General features: G+C 38.3%; 1 protein-coding gene across 7 annotated transcripts in view; it reads right to left on the reverse strand.

Moving 5' to 3' along the window:
* The window catches only part of BBS9 (Bardet-Biedl syndrome 9), a 309,884-nt gene extending 297,116 nt beyond the window's left edge, over positions 1–12,768 (reverse strand). For 6 of the 7 annotated variants that reach the window (XM_085303707.1, XM_085303713.1, XM_085303722.1 and 3 more), the window contains exons 1-5: positions 12,546–12,768; positions 11,678–11,792; positions 9,552–9,702; positions 8,096–8,160; positions 5,283–5,396 (exon numbers count right to left, since the gene is read on the reverse strand). In XM_085303707.1, the coding sequence (XP_085159833.1) occupies positions 5,283–5,396; positions 8,096–8,160; positions 9,552–9,702; positions 11,678–11,783 (436 nt within the window). In that variant the 5' untranslated portion in view covers positions 11,784–11,792; positions 12,546–12,768. Of the gene's footprint in view, positions 1–40; positions 128–5,282; positions 5,397–8,095; positions 8,161–9,551; positions 9,703–11,677; positions 11,793–12,545 lie in introns of those variants that run through there. The other variant, XM_085303731.1, reaches the window with a different exon arrangement.
* Between the last annotated feature and the right edge of the window lie 360 nt (positions 12,769–13,128).

Raw genomic sequence — 13,128 nt, forward strand, 5'->3', positions numbered from 1 at the left:
TTCTTAGCTAGCACTTTTGACAAGCAGCATCTTTTCCTACCTGATTAAATAGAGAAAAGACTCTAGACTTCATACGATGTAAGCCTTCAATATTGTCAACTCAAGGAGCAGTAATTTGTGCTTCTGAAATACCTGAAAACCATACAGAAACTATCATATACAGAAAACAGGGAAATTTGCCATAGAATATAACAGTAGCAGCACATTCCTGCAGAAGCTGTAGCACTGCAGCATAGAAGCCAAAAACGTTGACTTTGTGATTTAAATTAAGAACCTTATGACTAGCATTTTCAGCACTATACCACCACTGTATTTATCAGACAAGAAGCTTGAGGATGCAGGACCATCACTACCTATCCGGAGGAAAAAAACAAGTCCTTCAGAAGCGTTTCATGAAGAAGCTTGCTCCCCCAACTTACTCAGACGAAGATTCAAAAGACTAATCTTTCAAATAGAAAGTTCATATTCCACTTTTTTTTTTTTGGGGGGGGGGGGGAGGGGGGAGGGGGAAGGTCAGGGGGAAGGGGAACAGAAAGGGAAAGGGAAGGACCTTGGGAAGGAGGGGGAAGACAGAGTCAGACAGAGATCTGGCACTACTGAAATGGACTTATTTTAATTCACATCTGCCAATYAAGTTATCTGTTATACATTTTTAATATTATGGAATAGCTGACTAAGTTACTAGAGAAACATCGTGAACATCTTAAGATATAAGGCATAATTTAATTAAAATTTGTAAGCAGATGGTGAATTATAGGACTTCAGTTATTTTATTAAAGAAATAATATAGGACATTCTGGCCTAGACATGAATATTTATATTATTACAGTACCTCAACTCATGAAAAATAGCACTTCATGAACAGCTTAACTTCAAYGAGATTATCTATACAAATAACTGACAGATTTATGACCCAAGTCCTCAAAAATTACTGTTTGTGCAGCGAGGGACTWCCCAGAACYGTCAAATTGAGCCCATGGCTAAAACTATATCGAAGATACAGGACCATAATAGTTCTGCTATTTCATAAGAAACAAACAAGCATATTACAATGTGGATGCAATYTGGTTTTATATCCAACCGAAGAAACAGTGACATCAGCATAATTCAGGATGCACTAGGAAAGACCTCTTACTGGATCCTACAGACACCTGTACCTACAGGTGAAACAGAGCAAGTAGTGAGTTGCAGGATCTTAACTATAGTGAAGTTCCAGGTGGGACTTCAGGATCTATCTGCCTTTGCACCTCCTTCCTGAAAGGAAACACGAAGCGATGCAAAAAGAATTCTGCTGTAACATGTAACACATATCCCCTAACGATATTCAATTCTAAATGCTTRCACATTTCAAACAATTGCAGAGACATTCTTCCTCAGCTGGTATATTAAGAGAAGCTGTAAAAAATACTCCTACCTAAGCAAGTAGAATATGAAGAAGGGGGACTTGTAGGCATGGGGAAAGGTTTATGTTTAAATAGCTGAAGGAGACCCAGTGAGGTTTCATAACCAAACTGAACCATAAAAGCAGTAATAGAGCATGTGATTTTAATAGCAATGCTACTTAACTTCTGAAAAGCTCTGATAGGACTATAGGTCAACCAATACTTAAAAGAAGAATTGCCAGCAGTTTCTCCTTATAAGTGAGCTTCCTAAAGATAGTAAGATGTTTTGTAAATTTGAGAGGTAGACTCCATTGCAACATGATATAAACCAAACTTTTAAACTTTAAGCATTTTAGAAAAGTGTCAAGAGAACTAAAAGCATGATCTGAAAAAAATTTCTCTGCCTCTTCAGTCTTTGTTAAGATCTAAARGGGACTAAAGGATTTCCAGCAATTCAGAAACTAAGTTCTGAAACTGAAAATTGGACTGAAGCTAAGTTCTTTCCGGAACCTTGATGCCCAGTTATAGAACTGTCCTACGATTTCCACAGCAGTCATCCAGTTCTGTTCCAACTCTACACACCTCTCTCACACAGTCCTACCCACCACATCTTGTACTGRGGAAGCTTCTTGAGGAATGCCGAGCATGCTCCAACTCTTCCCCAAAAGCATGCTCTAAACAGGTGTTAGCTGCCAAGAAGAGACAAGCCTCAGCTGCCTTCTCTGCTGTTCAGCCATATTTATTCAAAGGAAGTAGGAAAATTTTGATCTGCTTATTCATTTGAAAAATGTACCCACCTACCACATAGGCTAGAAGAGATTTGCTAGCTCTCACATGGAAAATGTAACTTGTGCACTGACTTCACAAGATTTTTCAGACTTCACTATGCATCCTTACAGCATCACGAGACTGACAGACCACACTGCATTCCAGTTCAGACCACAACAGTAGTAGCCCACTAGACAGCACAGACTGCATTTGCACATGGGTAGAAATAAAATTTTAAATGATCACAGTAGAAATCAATGCCAAAAGAATATTTTATTTGAGGTGAGACCAAACAATAGCAAATTGATTATTTTCTTCAGTTCTCATGAAATTGACAGCAAGCTGTACAGAAGTAGTAAACAAAAGTGTGTTTGTGTGTGGGGGGGGGGGATTAACAAGAACCCAAATAACCGTCAGTCCCCAGAAAGGACAAAAAGAACCTCAGTGTCACAAGAACTAGTACAAACCAGTGCACATTAATTCAACTCCATTTTTCTTTCTTTTAGCAGTTTCAAATGGCATGGTTGGGTAGGATGAGCTTCACTATCACTGCAGGTATAGGATTAAGGACTTTAAGAGAGAAAAGGGGAGGGGGAATAAGAAAAGCTTCATCTTCAGCAAGAGAAATCTGACCAAGACAGAGCAACTTCATAGATCAAGTGGTCTGACAACTCCTGTAACATTCTTCTTTTCTTCCATAGATGAAAGATTATGTTCCTGGAGGATTTACATTCACTCCCCCCTCCTCCTGACACTCCTACAGCATATTTTCCTTGTACTCCTTCTGTTCGACTGCCACTCTTCTGTGTTTGCTTCAGTAGCTCTGCAAACATGACCTCTGAAGTACCTCTTTCACCTTCTCATTTTTTTCCAACGATGCTTGAGTACAGCAGTAAGGAGGACACATTAGTCACAGCAATAACAGAGAAGGAAATGGGAAATAAATGAAAAAAAAAGACTCACTGTTCTTTTGTTAGTCTACTTTTTCCATAGAGTGGTGTAGACTGCTATAAGTCACACTGCTGGCAAAGCAAGCTTGCTACTGCACACTTCAGCACTGCCACTATCACAAATTAACCCCTAATGGAGGTGAGGGAGACTCTTAGCAGATGCCTGGCAAAAACTCCAGAAAGGTCAAAGGAAGTCCATCAAAAAATACATGCTTATTTACAGCCTGTTGTTGGCTCTCTATTGTAGCACAGAACATCTGCCAATGATACAGACAGAGATAGTGCAGGAGACCAGATCGGGACAGGCATCTATTTGTTAACATGAACAGCACTCAGTAAAATATCATTCTGCTCCACTCTGGCTAGTGTCCCATGTCCACTTTGTCTATTACTCCCATTCTTCAATGTCTGCCTTAGTAACCTATGAGGAGACACCTGAATAGAGAACTTTTACTGCAGTTTTCTCAAATTTAAGTTTTAAACGTAAAATTGCTTATTTTTAATAGAAACAGAGATTATTTATTATGTAACACAAATCTCTGCCTTGTTTCCTGACGTTCTTCTACCTCAAAACAACACTCAAGGCCACTCTTCTTCCAGAGCATAAGAAACTAATACAAACTGAAGCACAGGAAAAAAGAAACAAAAAGGGATAAAGTTTGACCTTCTGGGACAGAAATGCTACTAGAAAAATAGAAAAATTTGCAGGACTTACCAGTTGCTTTCCCTGTCCTTGCTGCTTTGTCCACCAAGGACTGGCCTTCATTTTAACTATCCAAGGTGTTGAAAAACATTTGGCTGACTGAGTAGGTTTTGAAGTAAACTTCACCCTCCATCTTCCTAACTTTTAAAGATATTTTCTTCACTATGCAGCTTAGCTTCCTCCACAGTTTCTCATAGGCAYAGGTCTGGTATCAGCACTGAGCTGGTGGTCAGACCACTACCCAAGATTTCCATGGTAAAAGGAACTTCTCACAAGAAGATCCAGACAGTTTATTCTGCAGAATTGCATGGTGGTACATATGTAAAGATCCCTTGTTTTTCCATTCCAGACACTAATTAGTCATAGCTCAGGATCCCTCAATACATTTATTTTTGCAGTTCCACCGTAGCATATTAGAAGTGAGAAGATTAAATAGAGCACTTTCTAGGAAACTCAGGATCCCATTTGCTGTTAGCAGGAACGTGCCCATGCCTTATAGACTCGCCCATCAAGATACTCATGATAGCTCTGTTCACTTTCTCACTCATGAAACCTAGGAGTTGACCACATTTTTCCAAGGTAGATGTGCAAAATGAGTACATGGCAGTCTCCCTAATCTGTCTGAATTTTGGTCTGCTGAATTCAAGCCCAGGTACAAGCCTGAATTTATGGTTAGGCACTGAAGGATTATTACTGSAAGACAGTCATAGAACTAATGGACTGTCAGCATACGTGCTTTGCCATATTGACTCAGAATATTGGCATTAGTCTGCCAACTGCTTAGAGACATCATTTCTGCAGATGACTACCATCCCCAAATACTATTGGCAAGACTCCACTTCTGAAGAGAAGTGCTCTCATGTGGAGCAAACCTAAATGCTTCCAGATTGGAACACAGAAAAAGCATCGACAGTTGTGTCATAGAAGTTCAGAGACTGAAATTTATTAAGCTTATTTAAAACTACAAACACATCATAAATATTACTTTCCATTGTTATGTTTTCAAACAAAAAAAAATTTTTAAAGCCTGCATTGTGTTTTTTAAGAACGCTCAATATTTTCAATTCAGAGAATAAGGATGTCGACTTATCTTTGTYCAGGATAAGCACATTGAGGAAAATAAAGCAGAATAAAGCATAAAAGAACATAGTCATTTTGATACTAAAATACTTTTACGTTACAAGGGAAGATCAAGGGTTTTCATAACTTTTTTCCTCTCAGGCAGTGATACATCCTTGCAAACTCATATCATATTTTCAAAAAATACAATTGCGAGAAAAAGAAAGGAACTATCCTGAATTTAATATCCTTTGACTCATTTTAACTTCAGTGTTTTCTCTTTAAAAAAAAAAAATATGCATGAGATAGAGACCATTGTTTAGAAAGATGGTCTCCTGTAGAAAACAGCATCAAAATCRAAGTTAACATTCAACTTTTCATTTAAACAACATGACAAAGATTACACAGGAAGGAGCTTACCTCTTACACCACCAAACGGTCCATAAGTCATATTACAAGCAGTTCGCTGAAGATTGTGTTCATACATCAGTTTAATCTGATACTGGTTCCCATGTTCCACATTTCCCAGAGTTTCTACAAAAAAAGAGGGAGGTATATATGTGTGTGTATACCTGCCCCACACATACATACATGTATATGTATATGTGAACACATACACCCCTCCAAAACAAAAAAGTAAGAGTATCAATTTACAGAGTGACCTGGAAAGCCATGGCTTACTCCTAATGACTCTGAGATATGATCGATGACATTGTTGCTTTCCCAAAGAAGTACCAAGCTACAAAAGCATCTGAAGGCCAGAACCAGAAATAAGGTCCCACTATACTAAATATTATATGAAGACATTCGCAAGATATAGAGATTATTACTTAAATATAGTTTTCCTCAGATCAAGCATACCTCAAACTAAAAAAAAAATAAATAAGTATCACTCAGATCAAAAGAGCCTACTTATGAAAAGGAGAAAACTTATGATTCTCTAGTTACTCAGTGGATGTACTACATTCAGCAGGCATCTCAGCTGAAACAGTCTGTGTCTCAAATTAAGCTGTAGCTCTACTCACATTACATTTTTAATAGCTACTTTTAGAATTCGTTTATCACTTGCCTTTACTCACTCTGAAATTCAATGCAGTGACTAAGAATACAAGGATAAGAGATATATGCAGACAGTAATAGATAAAATTTCTTCTGAAATATTATATTGTCTCAAAAGCACCTGCAAGAACTTTAAGTTCCTGCCCCTTTCAGAGAACTAAGAAATCCAAAGCCTTTTGAAAGAGACTGAAGTTAAGGCTCATCTTCTGATAATCAAAAGTCTTTCTTCAGCCTTTCCATGAAGAGTACTCAAAATTCTTCGTCATGTAGAATTACACTCTAGAAATCACATTAGCTAGCACAGTCAGTTTAAAAACAGTCACTRTAACAGAAAAGAGAGCCATCAACTGCTTGAGTGAATTAGTTCTACGCTAGATCCCCTCACAACTCTCAAGTATATGAAGATCACATCAACATCAGTCTTCAAGTTCTCAGTACAATTTATAGCCTAGGCTAATCTTTTTAGGCAATTGCTCCAACTAAAAATCAATCTAGGTTTTCAGATATTACCATTAAAGCAGGCCTGATTAGGGAGAGGACTGGAATAAATATGGAGAAAAAAACTCTGGTGGTAAGTAACTACTTAAGTAGCAATACCAGATGAAAAACAATTTACAAGGTAGTCATTCTGTGCCTAGAGTATAGCTTGGATATTGCATTACAGACAACAATCAGTCTCGAAAGACACTCTTAAATGTCCTGGAAGAGAAACAACATGGCGTATTTGTTTTACTATATATGGCAACATGTATAAAATTGGTAAAATTCTACTTTACAAAAAATAGTGATTTTTCCTTGAAGCAGGAAGAAATAGTGATCTTGAATTCTGGAACAAGATTGTTCARAAGTATCTCTTCAAATGATAGAGGGTTACCATTATAGTAGGGGTGCTTATGACTTATATACTATAATAACAATTATTGTTAACTATTTTACATAATATATATTATATAATATATAGTGTATTATWATAATTAAAGAATTGTAAAACTTTAATTATCACCAAAATGCTTAAACAATGGAGACCAAACAGCACATTAAAACTGGAACAAATTCTAGACTGATTTATTTTTTGTGTGCTGTTAATGAAAATAAACTGTTCAAAAAAAATTACATTGGTAGGCAACAGGACATAAACAAAATTAGAGAAGGATAAGTAGTATCACCCCTCAAATACCAACTATAAGGGGAACTCCAGGCAAGATAACTGGAAGGCAATTAGAATTGGAAAAAATGTGCATTTGTAACCTACAAGACTCTCAAATAAGAAGCAAGCTGCTGCTGTAAGAAAACTATGCACTTAGAGTGAAAGCAGCCACAGTTGTCACTGCATGAAGAAGGTAAGAACCACATAGTTAAGTCTACTGCATTCTGAAGATGTGCTTTGGGGTATGCTAGAGATAACTCAAGGCACAGAATAGGTATTTTGTAACCTTCCTCTTCACATACAGTTCAAGYGTAACATTTAGAATTTCCAAAGACAGTAAGAAGAAACAAGCTTTAAGAAAAGCCATCGTAGTAATTTCACCTTCTTACTACTATTAACCTCCTGTCTTCTGGCTTTCTACAGAATTATCTGGATTTTTGATCTCAGAAGTAATTATAAAAGCTGCTTCATTTTTAGAGAGGTGGGCATGTAGGCTGTCCTTAAACAACCATTTGTTCATGTTCATTTGTTCATTGCACCTGTTTCTAAAATTGTAATAGGAACCTGTTTTTACAAGTGCTTTTGTACTTGAACATTTGGATATGTACACTTAGATATAAAGACCTAACTTTCATGAACTGACACTAGATATGGTAAGACTAGTTAGTAATTAATCTTTGAACAATTCAGCTGCAGAGCCATCATTTCTATACATTAGACTAACACTTTCCCCAATAGTCACCTAGAGCATTGCAAAGAGCAGAGCAAGACTCAGTACTGCAGCCTGCATACCATAAATCACAGTGCTTCAAGCACAGRGCAGGTTAACAGATCTCCTTTAACTATCAGGAAATATTTTGACCTAATTACTGATGTTTCCTCTTCAAACACAAGCTTGAGTGAAAAACACCACTAAAGCTATTCAAGGGGGTGACCAGCAAATCCTCTTCTATTGAATGTAATATTCAACCTAAGCCAACTTTAGAATAACTTTAAATGGCCAGAAGGTTTGTATCTTTAAACTCACCTGAAACAGCATATACACAGAGTTTTCTGCAATGCAACACAGCTAAATGAAGTACTTCAGTACCACTGTAAAGAAGGGAAAAAAAGTTTGTTTCAGATTAGTTTGTAGTAAAGTGTAGCATACAGGATAAAATTCAAGTGACATACTGAAGTTGCTCTAAAGATTCCCAATAATTTCTTGTCAAGTATGGGCCAGACCCCAAGATTTGGGGATGTTAGATTTCAGCATTCTTAAATATCTTCTTAAATTCATGTTGCAATATTTGAAGTTCATCTCAAAATTAAAACAAATCCTTAAAGAACACTTTTTCCAGATTTAAGTATTAAGAGCAAGCCAACTGTTTTCCCAGTTTAGCCTGAAATTCACTCCAAACAAGGTGCTGTTAATTCCTCCAAAAACAAACAGATATGAGGACCCTTACTCCAAACAAGTATTATTTAACAACTATATAAATTACTAACTTTTCAGTGCTAGCTGAATGGAAAAAGTGAATGAATTAAGCTAAATAAAACAAACAGAAAATCAACACTACACCCACAACACTGCCAGAAACTGCTATGGAGTAAGTCACAGTACTTTGAATCCCATATTGACCTTCCTCCTCCTCCAAACTTAAGTAGTATTTCCTGCAGAGAAAAAGCTTTCATGCTATAACTACAGAAGGAAGTTTTAGATCATTCCATCAGGCATGACATTAGTATTTCTACACAGGGTGACTCCATAGGTACAAGAATGATTTCCTACAAAAAATACTTCTTTCTGGTTGGCAGACTTTGGTCTCAAAGCACAAGAYTCAGAGAAGTCTTTCCCATGATTTCACAGGGGAGAATTTTTAATTAAAGGGAAAAAATAAATAAATAAAATCACCCACCCACCCACCACTACAGAACTAGATTGTTCTATATCCAAATAAATATAAAGCCTTTTCTTTGAGTGCCTCTTCTACCTAGCCACTTATTTTCATTAAATCCCTTGAAATTAAAGATCTCCAATCCTCTGTCAAATCTAAAACAACTGGTTAACATTACATCCTCGACAGATCACAGGAGGTTATTCTGGAAGTTTTCTACATGTTGAGAAAACTTATGTTTCCTGCTCTATGTTTCTTAAAAGCAACACAAAAGTTAAAAAAAGTATATCTGGAACACTTTCTTCCACCTATATATTGAGCAAAAATTCTCTCATATTGATTTGATTAAGTAGTTCAAATGCATACTATAGCACGGATATTCTGAACAGACTGTCAATCTGGAAAGTGAAATTCCYAAACTGAAATTCCTAAAAAGAAAAAAARGAMAGACATCTAAGATGTAAGCACTTGCTAAATATTTGCCCTAAATATTTTACAGAACTGTTACAGACTACTCTTAGGGAGAAGAATTAACTTTTATTGTAAACTAGTCCACAGACCATGCTAATTAGATAGCTTTATCAGCAACACAGCATGTTGACTTACGAAACAAATTTTCCCACTTCCACCTGCAGTATAGGCTCTCGTAACTGTACTTCCAAGAGCAGGTCTTCAGCTTGGACTCCATCTCCAGGTTTCACAGGATGTGGATTAAAGATTCGGAGATATCCCATATAACTGCCCACAATAATTTTATCTACAGAAAAAAAAAACAAAAAACAAAAAACAAAAAAGAAAACAAATGAGATTTAAAAAAAATACACTAGTGCCTGTAGAATCAGGTTTGCTGCAGAAGTGCTTCAAAGAATATCCCAAAAAGATAAAATATTTACATATGATTCTATCAATGGTCTGTCTTCTAGACTAACGTTAGTAACTAATTTTTTTTTCCAGCAACAGAAAATGTTAGCAAAAGATCTCATAAGGTAATTATCATGGTGACGGCACTGACCATTGCTACTATTCTATCATTACAGTCTGATGCTCACACTTTAAAAAAATCACATTCTGATTTTCAAGAGTACTTCAAACTTCCAGCTTCTATATCTTGGATCTGTGCAAACACATATCAAACCAGCAGGACTGTTAAATTTTAAAATTGGGATCCATGACATTTATCCAAATACAAACTAAATCCAAACAACTATGATGTCAGCGCCAATATAACCAGGGTTATTTTGGGATCATATTGTTAACAACAAAAAAAAAAATTAATGAAAAGCCTCAAAGAGCTGCTAAGATTACTTTAGAAGAGCTGATCTTCTAAAATAGTCATCAGTATGTATTTCTTTTGGATACAGGTCATCATTATTAAGGCAGATCAAAAATCATATACTGTAAGCCTTGTCCATAAGTCAGGATGATACTTGTAGTGCAACTTTAACCAGTTTACCAGCCTCTAAAGCTTGGAATAGTTCCACAGGACCCCAGCTCAAAGGTTCAGATCAGCTGCCTACTTCCTCTCTTCTCCAGCTGCAAACTTCCACTTACAGTCCCTGGTTCAGATATTACTGCATATAGTATAAACAGATATACTAATCTTTGCCTCAATTCTGTGCTGTAACAGGTAGTCCACCAGCAGCAAATTAACAGCTGTATAACCTATATCTTTAAATACAATTTAGTTGCACAAACCTTAAAAATACCTAATAAACTTATTTAAAAGACAACCTTTTGCCTTAAGGCTGCATTTACTTTTGGTCCTGAACTCTACAAAAAAAGGAGTCTAGTCTAAAAACAAAGAGAAARTATAATGGTAAGAAACAAAATACAATAGTGGACTACTATTACACTTCCACAACACTGTAGCTGGTATAAAAGAAGGGCCTACTCTCTCATTAGGAACAGATTCTAGCCATAACTRCCTCAATCAATTTCTATCCAAAATGCACACCAAAACAATAGGAGAGCTTGACTTTGTTCAAATCCTTCTAAAAGAGCATAGTTTTAAAAAAATGGTAAAAATTAAATCATACTCAAGGACCTCTGCTGAGCAAAAAAGGAGCTCTAAGATGTAGTCTCTTAAAGAAAGATCCTAAATATTTATTAGCTTAAAAAAATACATATTTATGTATGTGTACATACATACATATATACATATATATATATGAGAACTCTGCCCAAGAGCAAACATCTTTAACTGTTGTAAAAACAGTCAGAGATGCATCACTTCAATTCCATACTTCATTTTAATCTCTTAATGACTACAAAGAAGAGCAGTTTCCTCAAGTGAGGTGCAGCTTGATTTCAATGACCCCTTATTTTTGCAGCACAAAAGGAGGTTTTTTTTAATATAAATACTTACCTTATTAGCCCTCACCCTCTTTTTTATTTTTTTCCCATAAATTCAATGACTTGTGATATGTGCGTTTCTTTCTATGGCTAATTTACAGTCTTTGTTTTAAATACAGCTGCCAGGAGAGAATAAAACATGAGATAAATTGCTATCAAACTTCAATAAGGGTTAAAATGTTTAGTGATCTAGAAATACAGAAAGACAAATGGCAAATGAAAATATGAGCGCTCAACTTGTTTTAACGACACACTAAAGAAAACAGACCTTAAACTAACCAACTAGCCTGGCTAATAAGCTGTCACCAKGCACTAGCTTTGTTAAAGCATCTTTGCAGCTGTGTAGCGTAAAAGTCAGCAGCTGCTATTTCTGAATTTACCTTGCCCACTGTTATCAACATCAGCAACACAAAGGCAGCCTTGATCAAATTCTTCCTTTTCTCCAAGTATGGTGGACCACCAATCTCGTGCTTTAAACAAAGACATTCTTCTTCACTGAAAGGGAAGCAAACTGTTGTTGAAACTTATAGTACTGATGGATGAGTTTATACAAGTGACTTTAACATTTACAATGTTTACCATATTTCCACTTCTTAGCTTTACATTGCTGTAATGTGAACTCAAAAAACATTAACCAAATACCCCAAATATCTAAAATTATATACTTAAAAAAAATAAAGAACTTCCTATGATAAACACTGGCAATTATGAAGAGAAAACAAAAMAAAMMAAMMAAAAAAAACACAGTTCTTTTTAAAACTGTTACAAGTCTTCTATAACAAGCATTAAAAAGTAATAGAATTTTTCAAAGTCGCAGAAATTAGACAACCCCCTCTCACTGAAAAGAATTTGGAAAAATAGATAGGTTTWAGTCTTCCACGAGAAAGCTTATTTTAGAAAAGTCAACCAAGACACAAACAGACACCATCAAGATCGCCAGCGAGTAATCGCCTTAAAGAGGCCCCGCTGACGTGACTGAGGAGCTCGGCCAGAGAGGGCACAAATCAGCTTTCCTGCTCCCTACCTGCTGTTATTTTAAGAAAGAAAGGACGAGGGGGGAAGCAAGAAGGGAAAGGCAGGCTAATCGCTTTGTGGGCAGCCTGCCACCCACGTTACCCCAGTTCAAACCTCCCAAGTCCTCGCGCGCGCTTTCGGGGCAGCAGGGCTAACCCGAACAGCTCAGCTGAGAGGGGTGAAGAGAAAGAAAAAATAACAGAGAGAGGAGAGAGGTACCCGCGGCGGGCTTACCGGCGAGGCGACGGGCTGGGAGGCGGCCGGGCGGCGGCGCCGATCAGCCGAGGCGAGCGGGCGCCGCCAGCATCTCCCGGGCGCGGCGCCGTCGCCCGGGGAAGCCCCTCGCTCCAGCTCGGGCTCGGGCGCAGCCCCGAGGAACGGGCAGGCGGCGGCAAGGCGCTAGGACGCTCCGAGCGGCGCAGCGGCCGCCGCCCGCACCGTTGTCATGGCGCCGTAGCAACCGGCCGGAAGGGCGGGGCGGGGCGGGGCGGGGCGGGGCGCCCTTCCCGCGGCCACTGGGAACTGTAGTTCGGGAACTCCGGAAGCGCGAGGGACACTCGGGCGCGGTCATTTCTTCCCGGAGCGGGGAGGAGAGGCGGGAGAAATAGAGGTTTCCTTGTGCGCCCGAGGGAAAACACCGCCTCCCCGAGYGGGCCTTTGCTCTGCGTCGCAGAATCCTTTTTAGCCCTCCTTGCCCTCGAGGGAAAGCGCCCTTCCCTCACGCTCCTCCCCCCCCCGCGCTTCCCTTTGGGTGGTACCGCCGGCAGGCGGCGCGCACGTGACGTGCGCCGGCCGCGGGCGGCAGGGGGGCGGTGCC

Source organism: Rhea americana, unplaced genomic scaffold (assembly GCF_003343005.1).
Source record: "Rhea americana isolate MKP2758 unplaced genomic scaffold, rheAme1 scaffold_100, whole genome shotgun sequence".
NCBI lineage: Eukaryota > Metazoa > Chordata > Aves > Rheiformes > Rheidae > Rhea > Rhea americana.